This window comes from Mus caroli, chromosome 14, assembly GCF_900094665.2.
Source record: "Mus caroli chromosome 14, CAROLI_EIJ_v1.1, whole genome shotgun sequence".
NCBI classification, from domain to species: Eukaryota; Metazoa; Chordata; class Mammalia; order Rodentia; family Muridae; genus Mus; species Mus caroli.
In genome coordinates, this window is record NC_034583.1 from 16,282,508 (window position 1) to 16,305,025 (window position 22,518).

General features: G+C 42.4%; 1 protein-coding gene across 27 annotated transcripts in view; it reads right to left on the reverse strand.

Moving 5' to 3' along the window:
- Kcnma1 (potassium calcium-activated channel subfamily M alpha 1) overlaps window positions 1–22,518 on the reverse strand; it is a 702,678-nt gene that overhangs the window by 234,311 nt on the left and 445,849 nt on the right. For all 27 annotated transcript variants that reach the window (XM_021182657.2, XM_021182666.2, XM_021182664.2 and 24 more), the window contains exon 6: window positions 6,440–6,515. In XM_021182657.2, coding sequence (XP_021038316.1) covers window positions 6,440–6,515 — 76 coding nt within the window. The remainder of the gene's footprint in view (window positions 1–6,439; window positions 6,516–22,518) is intronic.

The following is a 22,518-nucleotide window of genomic DNA, read 5'->3' on the forward strand; positions in this document are numbered from 1 at the left end:
ACTCCCTCTGGGACCCAGTCACTCTGCCACTTGCCTATACACAACCGAAATGGCTCACATCTAGAATATTCTCAGAGAACATACGAATTGGCCATATCTGCCCACTTTGTGACCTGATATGGTTAGCTCCAGGGCTCTGGATGCTGTGGTATGAAGCTAGCACTCCCAAGCACAAGCAGCCTTGTGCTAACTCCTGACCTTCAAGCCTTTTCCAGACATCTCAATGAGTCACTCTGTGCTTCACCTCATATCAAGCTAAGTTCTCTGACTGAGAATGGAATTGCCAACTTAAAAAACAAAAGCTTGAGGCTTGCCCTGTCTCATCAGCTATGTTACCACTAAACCTTGCCCCCAGCAAATTTCTCAATGAAAAATCAAAGCAGAACAGCCCATTTCCCTGTCTCTCCCTTGCGAGCCCCCTAAGATGTGATCTGATATTGAAGAGAAGCAAGTAGGGAGAGCAGGTAGCCTATGGCAAAGAGAGGGGAGGCATGTGCTGCTCTCTATTTCCAGGGGAGAATTCAACACCTAATTGAGTCACTTCCAGACTCCCCAATCCTCAGGGCCTGCGCAAGCACTGTACCATCAAAAACCATGCAGAGTCTTTTTAAGATATTAAAGCTACTGATGTCTCTTGGTGCTTTGGGGAAATGGCCTAAATATGGTGATTATTAATCTCTAAATGATTGTCACTGGGACATTAATGGTGCTTAAGGGAGCTCTTGCTGAGTGCAGAACATTTAATCACCACTGCTGAGACAGACCAGGTTTGTTGTGGAAATCTGATTAATTGTATGACATCAGCAACATCACAGATTGTTCGCATGAGGAAGTGGACTTTCAAGCTGAACCCTACGACCAAGTTAATACCTGAAAGCTATGTAGAAAACCTGCAAAATTAACCCCGGTGGTGAGTGTTCTCTGTTCTTTGGGATGTGGATTTGGACATCTGGAAGATGACTGCTTCGAAGGAGGGAGGGGTTGCCAGCAGAAGACATTGAGTATTTGTGGCAAAAAAAGTCATTGGAGATGGCTATCTGCAGCCTTTGTGGTCAAGCCCAAAGGCTTGAATCAAACATGAAATTATCAGTAGTTAGAGTGGCACTGGCCATGCAGAGTCTAGCTCCTTGCTTTGAAGGAGAGATTGTGATCTGACCATGAAAACCTGCCCCCTCTTTTTGTAAATGTCATTTTTGTGTTTTTATGGAAACTTGTGAATTCCCATACATGAATTCTCCGTGGCTGTTCTGGTTTGGTATGTGTCTTAGTTACTTTTCTATTGCTATCAAAGATACCAGGACTAAAGCAATTGATAGAAAAAAAGCATTTATTGGGGCAAGTCCATAGCCATTATGTCTGGGAGCATGGCAGCAGATATGCAGGTATGGCCCTAGAACAAAAGCTGGGAGGATCCATCCTTATCACTTGGCAAGGGGAAGGGACTGGTGTGGCCTTTGACACTTCAAAGCCCACACCCAGTAACACACCTCCTTCAACAAGGCCTCACCTCTCAATCCCTCCCAAACAGTTCTACCAAATTAGAAACAAGTATTCAAATACATGAGCCTCTAGAACTCATTCTTATTCAAACCGCCACAGCAGGAAATGTTTCCCAAGGGCTCATAGGTTAAGAGGACTTGCTCCCCACCTGGTGAGACTATTTTGGGAGGGTCTGAAAACTTTAGGAAGTGGAGGAAGTAGGTTAGAAACATTAGAAGCCATGTATTCCTGGTGGCTACATCTTGTCTCTGATGTCTTCTCCCATTTTCTACTTATTTTCCCTCTCTCTAGGTAGCTATGAGGTGACCAACTTTGCTTTCTCAGGACACTCCACTTTGCCGCCAGGCAGGAGCAACAAAGCTAGCCAGCCATGGGTCAGAAACCTCTGAAACTCTGAGCCCAAATAATTTTCCTTGCTTATGTTGTTTTCTCAGGAATTTTGGCACAGTCTGACTAACACTGAACTCCAGTCATTGATATGGGTGGACACAGTGATTCATCAATAGGCAAGCAATAGTCTGACTGATCAGTGACCTTTCCCAGGACCCCTAGGTGCTGGGAGAGAGTCTGATTTCGAAAATTATAGCAGTAAAGCCAAAGCTGCCAAGAGTTCATCTCTGCCCTTACAGAAAATAGGACATGTCCTGGTAAACCTTGAAAATGCCAGCCACTTTGTACAAGAAAGCACAAATTCTGCCCTCTTGCTGACTGCTACCTTGCTTCTGGTTGAGGGCACAGCCAGGAGCCAATGGCCATTTTTATCTTTTCTTTGCAACATTTGCTAGGTAGCTAAGAAGTGTCCCAAATTGGAGAATTGACTGGACCAGGTCACATGAGATTAATGAACTTTGTGATACAAAATGAATCAAAATCAAGTTGTGTCATGTCTGCCCCTAAGTTATCTCTATAGTTTGTTCTTTAGTTATCTCTGTATTGGTCTCTTCCTTATCCTCCTGACCTGCTCTGAGGCTTGGCCTCAAAAGCCCTTCCCTACTACTGTTCCTTTCTGGTCTTAAGACCTACTAAATCTTAGATACTTCAAACCAATTCTATACAACTAGAGGAAACATGGATTTTCAGAATGCTATGTCCATATTTCCTCCCCCAGTTAAAAGCCTTCAACATCTCCATCTTGCGGCCCTCACAGGCAGGCTTCAACCTTGTATTTCCTGTAATCTCTGGAGCAAATATCCTGCTTCACAAACAGCCTTGGGGCCATTTCTAAGGCTATATATGTAATAAAGGTAATTTCAAAAATGTTCCCTGCGTGTGTTGTTTGGGTAACTGGTTAGCAGCTGTGCACATAGGCAACATAGGAGTGAAAATTTTCACCGTAGAGAGCAATGGCTTTCTGAGCACAGCACAGCACAGGGCAGGCACAGTGTCTTACTTCACCCTTTACACACACTCTTACATATGGTACAAATGTTCGCAGGAAGCACATGTTACTTAAACAATTAGAGGAAACCATGAGGCCATTTTCGTCTTAGAAAACAAATGTACTGGTAATCCATGTTTTAAAAAACATTATTGACTTTGTTGAATGAGATGTGGGATTAAAGCCCATAAGCAGATTTCATCTGGATTTCATGGTGGAGCAAATGACCCAGCACTGGAAGTTGACTCACCAGCTTGTAGGATGGCTGAGGAACTTCCAGAAGCTCACGTAGATGGCCCAGAATCTCTGGTCTTCCTTAAATAGGCCAAGTCAGGAGACGGAGAATCTTAGCCCCCTGCTAACCTACAGGTTGGGGACTTGCCCTGATTCTGGCTACACAATCCCATGCCTGTCCTCCTGCTCACTCTGTCACTCTGGTTCCTTCTGTTGTCCTCTTAATTACCTCTCCCCACCCACCAACATACTTACTGCTGTGTTCCATTTCTCTCAGTTCTAAGATGAACTAAGCAATGGAAGAATACAAAATAAAACCATGGTTTTCAAACCATTATTTTTATCATATTTGTAGAGCCCCCCCCCCTCAGACTGGCAGGGGATTATTACAAGAGAAAGCCAGGCAGGATTTTCCTAACAATGATGACACAGTTCCCCACCTCACAAAGTCACCATGAAAGCATCCGAGTGTACAGGGCTCACAAGAGAATCTGCCCAAGGCTAAACCCTAGAAACCTGTGGCTTCATTTCTTCCACAGAGCTGAGAAACAATCTTGGAGTGTCTGAAGGAAGAAGCAGGGTGTAGCCTGGTACCCTAAGGAGAAAGTGTCCCCACACTCCTAGAGTTCCTGCAGCTGAAGGAAGCATTTCTTACCTAGAGATTTGGTTCCTACCTCCCTACCCTAAACTCACTCTCCTATGTCAACCACATGTTCAGGAGCACAGAATGGCTCAAAGGTCCCACAGGTGTCATATTCTCTCTCACTGTGTGCTTTCTACAAATATCTTGATAGAACTCAGAGCATCTTCCCTACCCTTCATGTGACCATCCTACAGACCCACTGAATGGCAGACACTTGATTTTTCTCAAGGGTTCTTTCTTCTCCTAGGGAAAGGCTTTCCCTGCTGCACAGCTCCTACCAGGTCCAACACAACAACTCTGCATCTCAGACCTGGGCTCACTCCTGTTCTAACACCTATACTCTGGCAGGAGGTCTGGTTTAGATTTCCCATCCCATGAGACCTCTAGCTTTCGAGCTACAATATTTGTTGGGACGCTCACCATCCATATTCACTTGTGCGTTCATAGATGCTCACCTTAGATTCACAGGGTTCACATGGTCACCTGGTTCTAACTGAAAATAATAGGAACCAGGGACATACCCAGTCTGAGGAAAGACATTGTCTGAGAGTAGGAGTTTCTGTGTGGAAAGTGACAGTCCTGAGAAAATGCTGCTTGGGGGCTAGGATTGGAGTCACTCAATTGCTGCTACTGTGCAAAAGAGCTGCTGCCCCCAGAAGCACAATCCCTCTTCCTCCACCCAGACATTTCTCCTGTCAACCTCCTTTGCTTGGAAAATTAAGCAGCATCATAACTACATAGCTATGAAGAATCTGTTCTCTAAGACAGCCATATCCAACTTCTAAATCTAAAAGAAAGGCCATCTTTGCTGAGGGGCAGGAAATAGGTGAGTGTCCTAACACAAGGCTGGTAAAAGATACTCAGATGGCATATCATGGTCACTCAGAGGAGATCTGCATGGGAAGAGGAGGGCCTGAACACCATTCTCCCTGCAGTATTGCTAGGATCTTCCTAGAGTCCCAGTGTCATAGAACAAGTCTCATTGATTTATGAGGTCAATGACAAACAGAAGAAAGAGACCCGAGGGTATGTGAGAGCATGTGTATGGTTCCATTATAGCACCCCTATCCTAGTCCCTGCTAGAACACAAATCTATAGGACAGGTCCCAAGTTTGGTACTATATACCCACCAACTCTCCCTGAGAGTGGGGATGGGGGGCCTGATCAGCCTTGTAATGCAAGCTCGGTATATGTTCATACTAGATATGCTTTTCTTGTTGTTTGTTTGATACAAGGCCTCTCTCTGTGGGCCTGACTAGTCAGGAACTTATTATGTAGAGACAGGTAGCCTCAAATTCACAGGGATCTGTATGCCTCTCCCTCCCTAGTTCTGGGACTAAAGGATCTAGTTAGATACACTAGCTTTGTTAATCACTTCTATTTCAAAAGTAATATAATCCTACTGCACAGAAGATCTATTAAAAGGTAAAACTTAAGGCTACTACTCAAAGAACACTTAAGAATTACTGTACATTTAAAAAATTACTATCTATGAATAATATTATAAATAAAAAATAGAGGAGCAATAAATTTTTACCTCTGAAGATAAAATATAAAGGGATAAGGCATAACTTAAGAGAGCTTCGTGGCTCTTTGTACACTTTGCACTGTCAATAGAAAGTGAATTTTATCTCTTATTGATACAAATGAATAATTGGAAAGGAGGATAATATAGAATTGAAATAAGGATCAATAACAAAATAAAAGCACACTTGCCAGATATACCGGATTCAAGAAGCTAGGTTTTCACGCGTAGGAAACCAACAGAATCCAAGCCCTCGAGCAGCAGGTACATTAATTATACCCGGCACAACACAGAGGTGTCCTGCTTTCTGTCACTCATCAGACACATTAAGGCCAACCACAGAGGAAATGGAACATTAGAAGGGGTCTTCTTAAAATGTAATTTCCTAGTAGAGAAGTTTATGAGCTGCAGTCGCTCCCTGTTAGAGCACTCCTGACCCTTTTATTAGTGTGCTTACCAGCACAGGCCAGGTTTCAGGCCAGCTGTGGGCGCCAACAGGTCATCAGGTAGGGGACCCCCTAGGGAATTTCTGGTCCTGTCCTAGCTATGTTTTCCAGATCATAATGCAGTTAACAGAAGCAGTCATGGTGCATTTGACAGGAGGCTTTTAGGGTTTCCCCCACAAGGCAATTTACAGAGCACACCTTCAGAGCTCTATGGCTATAAAGTGAGACAGCTCAAATGGACTTAGGAATGAGATGATTTTCTGTTTGCCATATGAGCTTTGTGATTGCCTGTCAAAGAACATTGTTGCTCCTCTTGCCTTTCTAGCCAAGTTCAATTTCTTATTTAGTGGTAACTGAAGGGGGGTTGAGGACCTGGCAACAAGGACTTCCCAGTCAGTGAGCGAGTCCATCCCACATCCACGATGGATGGGCCTCTCCCAGGATGCCTATGGTGCAGACCACCTTGGTGCCTCGATGCCATCCATGTGACCTTGTTGGACTGTCTCCTCTTCCCCACATGTATAACCATATCTCTGCCTCTCTCCTATTTCTCCCTGACCCTGCAGAGGAGAAGGCTGCAAGCCTTACCTTGGTAGGTGAGCTCTCCAGCTCTTTCTGTGAGTAATGTAACTCTATCATTTTAACACAATGAAAACATACACTCGGTATTTACAGCCCCATCCAAAGGAACCAGACAAGAATGAGTAGCTTACCTTGTTTTAAGGATATTCAGAAACTGCAAAATCTCTGAAAACTGTATCAGTCTGAGAGCTCTTAAAAATCTCAAGCCTGGAAAGAAAAATGAAACAGACACGTTACTTCTAAGGATTGGGTGTCCTGCTCATAGCCAGTGGCTGCCTGAGTTAGGCCACTCGTGTCTGCTCACAGGGTGTGTAGGCCTTGCAGAAGATGAATGCTCCAGTACCTTGGACCTGTCTCTTCATTTGGATTCTTCACTGGTTGAATCTTAGATAGTGAATGGGCTTTCCAGTTAAATATGAGCTGTTTGAAACCACATAAGGGGACAAGCTGGAGGAGGGAGCCCTCATTAAGAAGGATCGTCTCCTCTGGTGAGCCCTGATGGAAAGCCCTTTTCCTGAGCTACCCAGTGGTGTGGCAGAATTTGGGTCTCTGAATTATACTGGGAACTGGGATCACTCAGGGTAACCCTTGTGCTTAAGAGCAGATTAAGAATAAATCGGATCACCTTATGACTTTGAGATTTTTTTTTTAATCTTTATTTTCAGCCCTGATAAAATAAAGACTCTAGCCCAGAGAGTTACCTGTGTTCTACAATATTTTAAGTTTTCTCCCAGTTAAAAACAAGATAAAAGAGAAAGGAAAAAAAGCACAGGTCAATAAGTTATCACACTTCACGACTTTGGGATTCAAAATTTTAATAGTTCCATTTTCACTAATGCCAATTATTGTTTTCATCCATAGCCTCCCTTGCATGGAAGAGTTACAGCTTCTAAGTGGAGAGAGACAACAATCAATGAACTGTTTTAGATGTTTTGTTTTGTTTTTTTGGAAACAGGGTGTCAGGTAGCCAGGCAGACTACAAACAAACAAAACAAATAAATAAACAAACAAAAATCACTCTGTAGTAAATTCCTGGTTCTCCATCCTCTACCTCCCAAGTGGCAGAGTTACAGAGGTGCTCTGCCACAGCCAGCTTCTTCCTTTGCAACTCCTTTTCTTTCTTTAAGGGTCACTCTCTTTCTGTCTAAGTCATGTGACAAAAATGATCCCAATAGGCTGTGGATCTTAAGATCTTCACCACTGCCCTGGAGCCCTGCTCGCCAAACGACATCCACAGGCTTGGGGAGCCCATTCCCGGGGCATTTCCTCGCCTGTGTGTTCAAAAGCACCTCAAGTGCTAGGTGTGGCCCAGCACAGTGGACTGAGCTGGCAGCTATGTGCACAGGGTGAGAAGTCATTCTGTTCCCCTTAAGGAGACCATGAAGGAAGTTTAATGTGCGCGGTGAGATGAAGCAAGGCACGAGTGTCACTGGCGAGCTCACGCTGCTCCTCCACAGTGAAGCCTGAGTGCTGGGTGCCTTGAACAAAACTGGCCCAGTGTAGAATTGTCTTGCTAACAAGTCAAAACTAAGCTACAGTTCAGAGATGGAAGTCCTGGACTTACAGAGAAAGAGGGAGAGAGTGATATTGGCTCAAAGGCAGCATTGCTCATCAGAAAATAATCCATCCTTGTGAAGAAGAGGTGATTTTCAGAAAGCATATTCCTACTTTGCTAAAGAATATATATATTGTTAACTGCAACAGGCAGGCATGAGAATCAAGGTAGGTGAAAGGAAAGAGGTTTAGAAGATTGTGAGAACACAATCTTATCAGACTGCTGGAAGGCTGTCCAACACGGCCAGAATCCAAATCTGAACAGACATTGCCTCAAAACAGTGAAAACAAGGTTGAGGTTTGATCTGTTGCTATGTACTGTAATGCTATGTGCGGCCCCCAAGACCTGGTTGCCCCAAAGATGGCAGAGTCCTTTTCTGCTTGTAGACCCAAGAGAGGCTATGTGATCTTGCCCCAAGTTATTTCTGATTGCCGAATAAAGTCTATAGCTGGGCAGAATTGGGCAAGGCTTAGTAGTCTCAGCCTTGGAGTTATGGTAGACCACAAGGCAGGAGAGAAGAAGGTAGAAAGAGGAGAAAAATGGTTAGGAGTCAGGACACCATGGCCCTGAGGGCTGGCCAACTGGAGTTTAGTTAAGCCAACTAAAAGCCCAGAGGAAGCATAGTAAATAATAACTCGGGGTTATTGATAGGAAATAGATTAATAGCATAGGGGATAGATATATACCCAACATTAATGCTGATAAAGGCTTATTATAAATATAAAGATGATTTGTGTCTTTTATCCAGGAACTGAATGATCAAAGGTAGGGGTAGAAATTCTATATTGGGATTAAATTGTTTCTACAGCAACAACAAAGAAGCAGGGCCTGAGGTGGGGGGCAGACACAATGCAGGTAAATGCAGGTAATGGCGTGGAGATCACAGGAGGAGTAAAAGGAAGTACAGACAACTCCAGGGTCAAAAGCAACAGCCAGAACGCAGTAGAAAAGAACTCTCTAGAAATGAAAAGAAAAATGGTATGAAATTAAAAGAGCAAAATATGTCTGTTTGGTTGATTTTTTTCCACATTCCAAGAATAATAATAAGTTAAACACTGAATATAAGCATCAGACTTGGGGAGGATATTAAACAGGAAGTGTCAGATGCTCTCATTTAAGTCTTATGTGTTCCCCTGAAGCTCACATCTGAAAGGCTCATTCTCTGGCTGTGGCATCAATGGGAAATGTGCCTTACAGGGAATGTTCTGAAAAAAGATGTTGGAACCCCAGCCTCCTCTTCTCTTCTTAACTTCCCAGCCTCCTCCAGGTGAACAGCTCCATTCTAGCAAACACTCTCCACAGTGGCACTGAGTCCGAAGGAACAGTCAATGACCATGACTGAAGCGTCCGAAATTGCAACTCCAAATCCATCTTTCCTACTTCTTGGTTGTTTATCTCAGATGAAAAGCTAACACACTGATAACACTTGGGCAAAATTCTGAATTTTTTAACAAACATTTTTTGACAACTACTCAAGTAACTCTACAAGACTAAAATCAGCAATTAAAACATTTTCGAATAGCCCATCTTTGATTTCTCAAGTTGCTCGAACCATTCAGTCAGTCAATCAATCAATCAATCAACCAATCAATCAAGACATTAAATCAGGTCAGACAGAGAAGGTTGGAGAATAGAGTTTCACATTTCAGGCCACCCAGTGATCTTACAACACCATGTCATAAAGTGAGAGGTACTGAACTTGAAGTAGTCATCTGGGATAGACCCACTAGTAACATGGCAGATGTTCCTGCTTTAGCTACACATGCTCCTGTTTGTGTGCTTGTGTGCACAGTTGGATATAGATAGATAGATAGGTAGATAGATAGATAGATAGATAGATAGATAGATAGATAGATAGAGATAGATAGGGATAGATAGATAGATAGATAGATAGGTAGATAGATAGATAGATAGATAGATAGATAGATAGATAGATAGATAGATAGATAGATAGATAGATAGATATAGTCAAACCAATGATAGAATACCACTGCCCTAAACTTCTTCTTCTTAAATGCTGGTGTTTGCAGATTGCCACATACTAATTAATGACTTCCAAGAAGCTAGGAATATAAGGAATGGAGGGGGCATAAGTCTATCTAGGTCATGATTAGCTTTAACTGTCAGCTTGACACAAACCTAGAGTCATCTGAGAAGAGAGAGATCAGCTGAAGAAATGCCCAGATCAGAATGGACTGTGGGCATGTCTGTGAGGCATTCTGCTAATTGTTAATTGATGTAGAAAGGATCAGTCCACTATGGGCAGTACCATCCCTAGGCAAGTAGGCTTGGGCTGTATAAGAAAGCAAGCTGGGCAAACCAGCAAGGAGTAAGCCAGTAAGCAGCATTCCTCCATGGTTACTACTTAAAGCTTCTTTGAGTTCCTGTCTTGGCTTCCCTTGGATAATGGACTATAAAATGTAGAAACTTTCCTTTATAAATGGCTTTTGATCACAGTGTTTATGACAACAACAGAAAGCAAACAAGGACAACCTATAATCTTGTTAGGGAAGTCTGCTTAGTTAGCCCTGAGTGTCTTCCTAATGGGAGCTACCCAGAAGACTGTGCAAAGCCAAGTGTCTATGGAAAAGAGGGGGGAACACTTGGCTTCTCAAAGAAATGTTCCTAGAGTGGAGAGTACCCAGACCCCAAACTTGTGGTCACTTCTCTGAACCAGATCACCATCAGACCATTCCAGGTCCAAACTGGGCTGACAGAAGCTGTGCCATTTTTTTCTACTGTTGTGGCAAAACATCATAGAAACAATCAATGCTATAAAGAAAACTCATATTTTGTCTCTGTTTCCGAGCTCTGGCCACCTGGCTTTAGGCCTGTAATGAGTTAGCTGAACATCATGGGGCTGGAGGTGGGGTTGGTAGAGGAAGCCTATTCAGCTCTCTCTCTCTCTCTCTCTCTCTCTCTCTCTCTCTCTCTCTCTCTCTCTCTCTGTGTGTGTGTGTGTGTGTGTTTGATGCAGTGTGTGTATGCAGATGGCTACAGAGGTCAGAGATCAATGAACATGTTAGTTTCTGTTCAAGGACTCAATTTTGCTGTGAATGAGATGTAAAGCATGTATAGTTTCATTGCTGGGGAATTCTGTTCATATAAATAGAGCACGGGGATTAGTTGGCTACAGCTGCTTTGGAGGCATTCTGGTCTAATCTAGTCAGTAGTGTTCACACTTAGACTGAGTGGGTCTGTGAGGGGCCTGATGCTCTGTGCTGGGAACAAGTCTGGGCTGTTGGTCAGGAGATCACACTGAGGGACCAGCCCATGGATTGGCAGTTCCTGCACCATCCTGCTACATCTGCAGGCTGAAGACGAAAGCCAGCACAGAGTTTGCCACCCAGCTCAGGATATTCTAAATGAATAGTCAGGGGTACAGTTTGGGCATAGGACATTTTAAAGTTCAGATTCTAAGATGCAACCGTGTGTGGGAACCTCTGGTTTAGAGTATCTTTTCTTTGTAAACCTTCAATTTGTCATTCCATATTGACACATTCATTTATGCTGCCTAAAGAAGTATGCTTTATTTTGACATGCCCCTCCAACTCCCCTACATCTGAGTAATTGCTGAGTCACTTAAAAGCCAATAAAGCCAATAATTCACCCACTCAGCACACTACCTGTATATATGAACTCAATTTTTGAGGAACATGCTATTTAGCTGCCACTTAAAAAGACATCAGCGTTGTAATGTGTTATTATATACAGCACAGAGCATTCAGCATTTGGCAGAGATTCGGGGGGGGGGGGTTGGTCAGCAGCATGAAGAGCACTTATTAATTCACGTTTATGGTTAAATATAAGAAAAGTGATTGGATAGGCAAGTCATAGCAAAGAAAAGAAGAACAAAATCAAGACTAGATTACGTACCTATGCAACTAAAACTTATGCTAGTGGGAATGGCTCTAAACATCAGAAACTTTGGAACTTCAGACTAGCAAAGGAAACCATTATAGGTGAATAACTGAGAAACGAATTGAAAAATATAGTGATCTCTTCCTACTGGAAGATCTTATACCCATTTAATTCACTTTTTAAAAAAATGTAAAACTACACTTTTTGCAATAGATGCAAGAAAGCAAGGGACAGATCCCCTCACGGGCCTCAAAAGAAATTGCTTCTGCCAAGTAATGTAGACAGAATTGACTAGAAGAAAAATAATTCCAGCAGAAATAGGATATAGGATGTAGTAAGAGAAAACATAAAAGCAACTGATTGTCTGTATGTGAAATGAGTTTTTTAAAAAATAAATAATAAATAACAGTAATCTAAAGTTAAACACCCCTACAACAAAGTGAAAATGAAATAAGGATATGAGAAACCAAGAGAACAGAGACAGAGATAACAACATTGGTGTCTTGCTTCCGTCAAGGGAGGACATCCTGGGATATATGTATACACACACATTCACACTCATTACTCAGTAAACTATATAACAATTACCAAAACTGACCACATTATTTGGCCACCAAGAAATCTTATTAGGTTGAAATCACAGTAACCATCTAAGTTAGATTTATCACAAATAATAAAAAATAACAAAAGAATAAGAAAAATAAATAAGCATATCTGAGAATTGTGGCACGTGCCTTTAAGCCCAGCACCTGAGAGTCAGAGACAGGAAGTCTCTGTGAGCAAGAAGCCAGCCTGGTCTATAGAGAGAGTTCCAGGCCAGCCTGGGCTACACAGTGATTCCTGGACTTAAAACAAACAAACAAACAAAAAAAACAACAAAACAACAGGAAGGAAGGAAGGAAGGAAGGAAGGAAGGAAGGAAGGAAGGAAGTGATGGAGGGAGACAAGGAGAAAGGAAGGGAAGGAGAAGGGGAGGGAAGGAGAGAGGGAGACAAGGAGAGAGGAAGGGAAAGAGGGAGAAAAGGGATAGAAAGGTAAAAAGCAGAGAAATATTCTTATATAAAAATATTCTTACATAAGAAGTTAGCATTCGTTAAAGAAGTAATCACAAGTTGAGTGTAAGATTAATTTCTAAGATATCTGGTCAACAGCTGGGAAGAACTTCAGTCATGTTTCATCATAATTGAAAATGATTCAAGATGAGTTCAAATCCAATGTAAATTCTAACACAGAAAAATAATGAAGCTTGCACACTTACTAGATCATCTATCTAAAATGAGAGGTGAAAAGAAGCAGACAACTTCTGAAATATGAGGCTCACAACCATGAAGTAAGATCAAATTTCTACAGTTCTAAAACAAAGATTCCCAGCTAAAAATGATACAACAATAACAGCAGTGCAACGAAGATCATTTCCAAATTAGGAATACAGTTCAGTGGTAGAACACACACCTAGCATCTGCAAGGTTCTTGACTAAATCTTTAGTACTTCAAACAGTTAAATTTTTGTAATTTTATTATTTTGTAATCTTTTTTATAGTCCAGTTGTTATCCCCCTCCCAGTCTGCCCTCTGACTACTCCTCATTCCAAACTCCCCCCAAATCCCTGTCTCCAAGAGGATGTCCCCCACCCCTTTCACCCCCCACCCCACCAGACCTCCTCACTCCCTGGGGCCTCAGGTCTCTCTAGGATTAGGTACATTTTCTCTCACTGAGGCCAGTCCAGGCATTTCTCTGCTGTAAATGTGTTAGGGGCCTCATATCAGCTGGTGTATGCTGCCTGGTTGGTGGCTCAGTGTCTGAGAGATCTCGGAGGCCACTTCCAGCAGAAAAGCAGAGCATCAAGTGGAGGGATGAGATTGCTATCCCACAGTCAAAAACTCTGACCTAGAATTGTTCCTGTCTAAAAGAACTGCAGGGGCAAAAATGGAGAAGGGTCTGAGGGAAAGGAGGTCCAGTGACAGGCCCAAGTTGGAATCCAGCTCAAGGAGAAGCTCCAAGACCTGACATTATTACTGATGCTATGGTATGCTTACAGACAGAAGTCTAGCATAGCTGTCATCCAAGAGGCCCAACAAGCAGCTGAAAGATGCAGATAATTACACCCAACCAATGGACAGAAGCCAGGGACCCTGTGGTTGATTTAGGGAAAAGCTGGAAGAAGCTGAGGCGGAAGGGCAACCCCATAGAAAGACCAGCAGTCTCAACTTACCTGGACCTGTGAGATCTATCAAACAGGTTATTTTTAAAAAATAATTTCTTTGACTGAAAAAAGTACTCTATGCTCAAAATATCAAAACAGAAAATCATGGAACAGAAAATATAACTAGGAAAGAGTCATTTGAATCAATTATGTTTGGTTGAAATGGAAGAAATTGTATCCCATGCAAAACTCAAATCAAAACAGACCAAAGACTTAGATAGAGAGCCAAGATAAGACCCACCCATGTTCCAGTGTGAATGGATGGAATTTAATATGGAACATGTGCACAATGGGATACAGTGTAGGGATAGGAGAAGAAAAGCCTGTTTGGATGAGCAGAGAGGACGTGACGTTACATGAGACAAGCAGATGAGGAGAAGTAAATATTGTCTGGTCTCACTCACTCTTTCACTGAACCTGAAAAAGTCAATCTCACTGAACTGGAGACTAGACAGTGGGTTTCCAGGGGGCAGGAGCAGCTCAGAGAGACACAACTGGCATGACACAACTCTTGGCTATAAAATTCCAGTTGGGAAAGAGGAATCAGTTCGAGACATACTGTACAATGTGCTGACGATAATCAATACATGTGCTGTGAAGATGCTTTTGAGAGGTTGAAGAAAAAAGATGATATCACACAAAATGCAGTAAGCACCATATTCATTGCATACCACTAGCTGCATCTCTGAGTTTTGTTTAGGGAGATGACTGCAACGAGTCTTATAATTTGAGGATGGAATTACAAATTGATAGAAAGCCTTTTTAGAAGTAATTCAACATTATGAATCAAACTAATTCCATTTCCGGTAATAAAGCCCAAGATGTTACAACAAGTTCTGTAGGAGCAAAGATGTTCATTGCAAAATTATTCATTAAGGAAAAGAGAAAGCAGCTTAGCACTACAGTAGGTCTCCTTACGTATATACAGCACATCTTCTTTACAGATAATGCGCATGCACAAACACGTAACAAGGAACACACTTGTAGAGTTAAGTTACAGGAGGACATAGAAATTAGAATGGCAGGGATCAAGAGCTAGGAAGGACAAAAACAGGAATTGTTTAATTCCTACCTGAACTCTAATACCGGTCCTTATAGCCACAGCCAAAGTGTAGCTCTCAGCCCTTATCAAAAAGCTCTCTTTGCAGCAGACAGAACCACTACAGAAAACCACTAGGGGTCAAGCTACAGAGACCACCAATCGTGGGGCTCCTGTGCCCAGTGGATACAATACAAGTCCTACACTCAAGACATGGGGACAATCATAGGAAAGGGGTGGAAAGGTTGTAGGTCTCTAGCCTCTTAATTATTTTTTAGAAGATTTTTTTTTTTAAAGTAGCAACTTGGAAACTTTTTTTTCAAAAAGACAAAACATAAAGTACGCATTTCCCAGTAAAACTATACCATATAAATATATAAAAATTATATACATTTATATTTAATGAAATTATTAGCTATATAAGATTTGAGGTATTTTCCATTTTTTAAATATTTTAAATAACATTGATATTAAGCTTTTAGTTTATAATTACTCTGTGGTGGCATTGTGAAGTCAGTAGCAAATCAGGACTATAGGTCCAGTTTTCTTGGCTCTTAGTCCTGTATTAAGATTTAGTCAGTTGGAGCCACTGGCTCTAGGCAAGGAGGCCCCTCAGTCAGGGTTTTCCTCTCAAAGGGTTGAATTCGGTGGCCCAGGCATGACCCCAGGTTAGAGTCTCCTAAGAACTGGGGCTATAAAATCTCAGGAGTAACTGAGTTCAGATCAAGAGATTTAAGTGCCCTTTCTTAGATGAAGAATGAGAAGAGATAAACAGATAAATGGGTAATTAGTCATTCCTTGTTCAGATCGCTGGTATCCCAGAAATTCTGTAGGTTTGAGGTCCTCAGAGTACACGAGGCAGAAATCACATGAGCAAACACATCTGGCCTGAAGCAGAGAGCTTGTCCAGGCTTTGCAATTTACTATTCCCCTTTCCCTTCCACTCCTTAATCTTTAAATCCAAAGCTGGAAGGTTCTAAGACGCCTCTGTACTTTCCAATCCCTACAGCACCATGCAAATCCCAGAGAGCAATTATTTTTGTGGTATCTGACAAGGTCACTGTCATCTGGCCTTGCAGACCAGAGGAAGGCAAATCAAAACTGTGAGCACCAGAGAAAAAAAGAGCTGTTCCCTGCACAGGGGGGCTCTTCCAGGGTAGGATCCCATAGCTTAACCATTACAGCTCCACCGTGTATCCTCAGCCTGGGTGCTGCTGGGGCCGCCTGACTTTTCATTCCACCCTATAGTTAAACTCATGGCTCTCCTTCCTAGGTGGAGGTGTAGGATCTGTGTTTCTCACTCCCAAACACTCCTAGACCTTCATTCCTCCAGCTAGAAAATGTGTTATACAAACACTCCTTGCCTGTGTGTGCAACATGCTTAGCAATCTTTTCCCAGGGAGATAGTCCAGGCTGCTTTGTTCTTTACATTTTCTCAGTCCTGACTCCTGTCTGACAGAGACTAAATATCAGGCCACGGTCACAGTGGGAATGACACCTCCCCATTGATCCATTCAGTGGCTCATTCATTTGCCAATATACTTGTGCTAGTTTCTTTCCTCTTGAACATCCCATTGCTCAAAGCCCTCTTGCTAGTGACATGCACACTGGTTCTCACCAATGCTGCTTCTGTAGAAGCCCACAGCAACCCTTTGCAATAACGGGAGAGGGAATACAGCACGCCAATGGACACAGTCACATGAATATCTTGACTCTAGACAGTTCACCTGAAAGACGTCCTTTTTGTCACTGCTAATGAAAAAGTTTGACTAGACTCACCCATCACTTGCTTGCTAATTGGAATTCTGCTAGGTCTAATTAGATTGCGCAGGGTTATTTGAGCTATGCCTATCCACATCCGAATTCCAAGCTGGGTTCCAAGGGGACAATATTTCATTTTAAAGAAGCGTCTGGCACTGCTGATGTTCTGGGAATAGAGCTAAAACTAGGAATTTTTTTGTCTGAAAATGTAAATTTAAGCCATTTATTTGAAACTGTTATGCATTATAGATGGCCAGACAAAACCAAATCCCTATTATTGGAAGGTAGTTGAGAAAGAAAAATCTGCCTAAAGGTTTGGCTCCTACCATGTACAGATAATGAACATCACACAAGGCAGGCAGGCCTGCACTGCCAGAGTCCCGCTAAAGGACAGAGGGAACTACAGCACCTACTGCTTGTCTGGGAAAGCATCAGTTACACCTCTTCAGGAAACACCGAAATTTACATTAAAAATTACTGCCACTTAGTAAAAGAAGGTAGCGCCAGTCACCTGCCAAATTTTCCCGACGGCTCTCTTTAAAAGCACAATAACATTCAGGAGAGGTAGAGGCTAGTTAAATCCATCTAAGGAAGGCAGAGATTTCAGTCTCACCTGGCACATTTTGGTATGCCAACAAAACAGGAAAAGGAGGTGGCACTATCTGCCAACACAGACACACATACACACACATACAGAGACACGCAGATACACACATACATCCCACATGAACATGCACATACACACACACACACATACAGAGACACATAGATACACACAAACATCCCACATGAACATGCACACACACACACAGAGACACACACACACACATCCCACATAAACATGCACACACACACACACACACACACACACACACAGGTGTATGTGCATGTGTATACACATATACATACCATTCGCATGCAGCACACACAGACACATACACATACACAAATACACACATTACACACCACACCACTTCCTTAAATGCTGCGCCATGGAAGGGCAATGCCTCTGAGAATATGGTACACTTGGAGAGAATGACTAACTATAGTTAGGAAGGACCTTACCCCATGAAGCACAAACCCTGCTGCAAGCCACCAGTGACTGCCAGAAGTTCTCTGGTTCTTCTTTCTCAGGAGCCGCTGGCCCAGACCTCACTCTGTAGCCTTTGTGGAACAAATCCCCCAGAGACTTCCTGCGACGCCTGCTAGGAATGTGCACCTCTGTGGTGCTGCTGCTGGGTGGGTGATGGTATACCAGAATTTTACTGGGGATCATGGCAGAGGTAGAGAGGAGGCCTGAGCTGTAGATGCCCTTTAGGTCTGTTCACGTTCAAGCTGATGTTCTTGAAAAATATGGAAGGAGTTTATGCCCCTCTGACCTGTCCTATGGACAAGTCCTTTTGCCCCACACAGTGTGTTTCAATAGCATCTATGTCTTCTCCTACCACCAACCCGTTTGCAAGTGGACTCAGATGCGCCAGCCATATCGGGAAGACTAGAGAGGGTGGGAGAATGCTCACACACGTTGTCCTATAAGCTTATCCATCAGATTCATCCTGGGAATTACCATGTAAGCTCCTTTGGACATGGCTTAGGGGATGGGAAAAGGAAAAGGCTATAATACCTCAAATCAGTTGCTTCAGAACAGGGTGTGAGAGGGGCTGCCACTTTGGGCTCACCAAGTCACTTCTTTTATGTGAGTGACCTTACTTGACACTGGCGGAGGGCTCATAGGGAGGCCTTCTTTATAACATGTGCTACACAGAGACAAAAACAGAAAGACTCCAACTCTCCTGCCACACGTTCCTCTTACCAACATAACTCAATTAGGAAAATCCTCTTCTAAGGCACTCTGCTTGCCAGAGGATGGACAGTGAGCTGAGTCTCCCCATCAGTGCACCTACCCCATTCCCCAACACCCCCTGTCCTCAGCACCGGCTCTCTTATTAACCTAGTCTTGGTTTCAGTCTCTCTCCCTTAAACTACATGCTCAAGTTCTAAGTTCAACTAGGCAGCATCTACAGATTCTGGCCTTAAGGAGAGAATTGGGTTTGCCTGAATCCATGAAGGCTGCACGTCCAGAATGTAATTAGCACCCTTTTAAGATGAGACATCGGTAAGGGTATTCCTTCCTCCTTTCTGCCATTCCAGCAGTCTGTGAGAAGCCCTTCCCTGTTGCCCTGATTTCAGACTGCAGCCCCTGGAAATGTGGGGAAATAAGTCTGTGCTCTTTGAGCCAGCTAGTCCATGGTGCCATGGCAACCCAAGGAGACTGCATCTATATCTCCAGACCAAAGTGTACACAGAAACACAGCAGCCACTGAGGGAAAAGCACCAAGATTCAAACAGGGGGATACTTAGAATCTGTGGCTTACCACAATTGGTCCCCATCACTGTTTCCAGACCTCTGGGAGAGTTAAAATAACCACATAGAATTTTCATCCTAGGTTAGCTCTTTACCTAACCACTGAGTTTAAAGCATTTGTGACACACAGAGTATTATGTTGAATATTGAGGGATTGTGCAATCTATAAAGAAACACGGAAGTCCGGGAGAGATCAAATTACAAGAGAGAAGAGAATAGAAAGGTTTCCTACACTGTGGTTTACTTAATGATTTGCTTAAAGTCTTCCTGAGTATGTACATATGTGCATGCTACATAAACGAGTATGCATGTGGAACATGTTGTGATGTGCCTGCTAGAAGATGCTTAACACTATTTCTGGATCATGATTAAGTAACAGAGAGGCAGTTGAATAGAGATGGCAAAGCCAAGAATGGTTCCACATGCCTATAGTCTCAGCACGCAGGGGCGGGGCCAGGGCCGGAAGAGGGGGGTTGGGGCGGGGGCAGGGGCAGATCTATGCCAGTTCAAGGCCCATCTTGGTCTTCATAGAAATTTCCAGGTCAGCGAAAGATACACAATAAGAGTCTGTCCAAAATACATACATACATACATACATACATACATACATACATACATACATACATACATACATAAATAGGCAGGGACCAGGGATTAGAAGAGAGGGAGTAGCATAACAAATACCTTGAAGATGGAAGAAATGGTCTTGCTCTCTTGGCTTAAAAAAACTTCAATGTGTTTAAAATGACATAAAAATGACAGGAAGTTAACTTTGTAACACAAGGAAGTCAGAAATGATGGACAGAATGTAAGTCCTATGGGAAGTCAGGGAATAAAAAAATATGAAAAACATTATATATATACATATATATATATATATATGTATATATATACACGATTTTTGACAGCCAGATGAAAGGATTATGCTCCCATAAAAGTACAACTTTCTCAAACTGATACAATAAGAAGTGGAAACATAAACAGCAGTGCTTTTTCTTTTAAAATTTCAAATTCCAATTGGAAGAAAACTCATAAAAAACAGGTTTTGACTGAATTGGCTTCTATTGACGAGATCTCTCAATGTTTCTGGAGAGAATGATACTGGTCTTAATGGTTTCTTCAGAGAACAGACAAAAATAAAATGTTACAATTTATTTCTTGTAGACAGAAGAACCAGGAAGTCAAACCCTGGTGAGGGCATTATTTATTCATGATATATATATTGATATGCATGTTTAATAAAGTTCAAAACCTGTTAAAATATAAACCATGAGATAATATTTATCATAAACTGATATATCAAATAACTTACAGAGCTACAAAATAAAAGTATATAGATAAAACTAGTAATTCATTGCCATGGCTATAAAATTAGGCAATAACACTCCCTCCACATAACTATGCTTTTTATTCTGGAGATATCAGTGATCAAACCTAAGACTTTGCATAGACAAGCACTCTAGCACTAAAATACAGCAACATTCCCCCATGCAGATTAAATACAAGGAGAACTGCACTGTTCCCTACCCAGGAACTTACTCACAGCAGTTTCCTCTGTCTATACACCAAGGCTCTAGGGTCAAGGCAGATGACCCCATGTGCTGTTCACAAAAGCTCTGTCATAACTAGACAATATGATGCTCTGCTCTCAACAACACAAGTTCTCATCAGCCCCATGAGGCAAGTCTCTGGCTTCTTCCTATGACGAGTCTTTCAGTTTGATAATGCCACTGACATCTGGAGCTGCTCATGCCATGTGGATCATTGGGGAGGCATGTCATCTTGGGCACATGGTCCGTAAAAGCTTTTCAAACCTAATCTCCAGTCTAAGACTCAAAACACACAACCAAAAAATAACAAAGAAACTCCTTGATAAATCTGAGTATCTTGAAACTTAAAAGGGAATACCCAGAGGGAGAAGCCAGCTGTCTCCGTTCTAGGGAGGCTGGGGCAGGAGGATCATGAATTTGGATTAAGCCTGGGCAACCTGTCAAAAAGAATTATAAATAATCAAATAAGCAAATGTATGAATGCCTAATAAAAACTTCTCTGTCCTAGGCAAATGTACAAGAAGTGATGGCTCCTCTCTCAAGCATGTATCTATAGAAGAAAATAACAGTGATAGCGAAAACCAAAACCCAAATCTTGACCTATAGACGGACTTTGCACTCCTCTTCCCAGCGTGTCCCAAGTACTATCCTGAGTCTTTTTCCCCAGGGAGTCAGTCCCAAGAGGCTTGGTTGCTGAAAGCATTTGGTTGCTAACATGCAATGGTGACCTTCACCCATAGAAACCCCCAGCCTTTCACTTTCGCACCAGATTTACTTCCTTAAGAGATGAGTGATCATGACAAAAGAACAGAAGGATATTCATTCATCCATTGAAAAATGTTGATGAAGAAATGGATTCGGATATGGTTGGGCACCTCAATGAAGTCGTACTAGATAGTATGCCCAGACCATGTAAAAGTGATGGTACATTCATTCAACCATAGATTGTTTTTCATTAAAAATCTTTCAGAGGAAAGGCCTAAAATCTGGGTTAAGAGATGTAAATTCCAGCTTTGGTTTGGCCCTGGTAGTACAGGCCCATACTCATAGCTACTTAAAAGTCTGAGGCAGGGGGATTACAAGTTCAAGGTTTGCCAGCAATACATAGTAAATTAGAGATCAACCTTGGTAACTTAGTGAGACCCTGTGTCAAAATAAAAGAAAAAAATTAACAGAGCTAGGGATATAACCAAGGAGTAGGGTGCTTGCCTATTACACACAAAGCCCTGAGGTCAATATCTGTAAATCTTATACTGAGAACAAACAACAACATTGGTTAAAAAAAAAAAAAAGTTCTCCAGCACAGCTAGTGTTTGGGAATAAACTATGGCATGTTTCTTCAACTCAAAGTAGTTCAGTAGAGCTGTTTTAGGAAACAAACAAACACCGTCCATCACAATCATCCTTGGCACATAACACAAGTGGTCCAGATATGCTTGTTGCTGTTGGTAATATGAAGGAGATATGGGGCCAGGCAAGCTGGGGATACAAATGTGAGTTGCTATCAAATAGTTAGTCTTCAAGCAGCTTCCCATCTTGTAGAGAACATTACAATCCATCTTTGTATTTAGCTAGGCTAGCACTATAGTTTAGATGTCAGATATCCCTCAAAGATCCATGTATTAGCAGCTTGGTTCTCAGGATGGCATTACTGGAGGCAATGGAACCTTTAAGAGGTAGGCGTCTGATTAGGGGTCTTTAGGTCCCTAGGGACAAATGGGGATCATAGGACACTGTCTAGGTTCTTCTTCTTCCTAATAGTTCCTAGCCATGGAGTTAAGGGTTTTGCTACATTCTCTTGACACAGTGTGCTGCCTCTTCACAGACCTAAAAGCAATGAATCATAGACTGAGTCCCCAGACCGTGAACTAGAAAT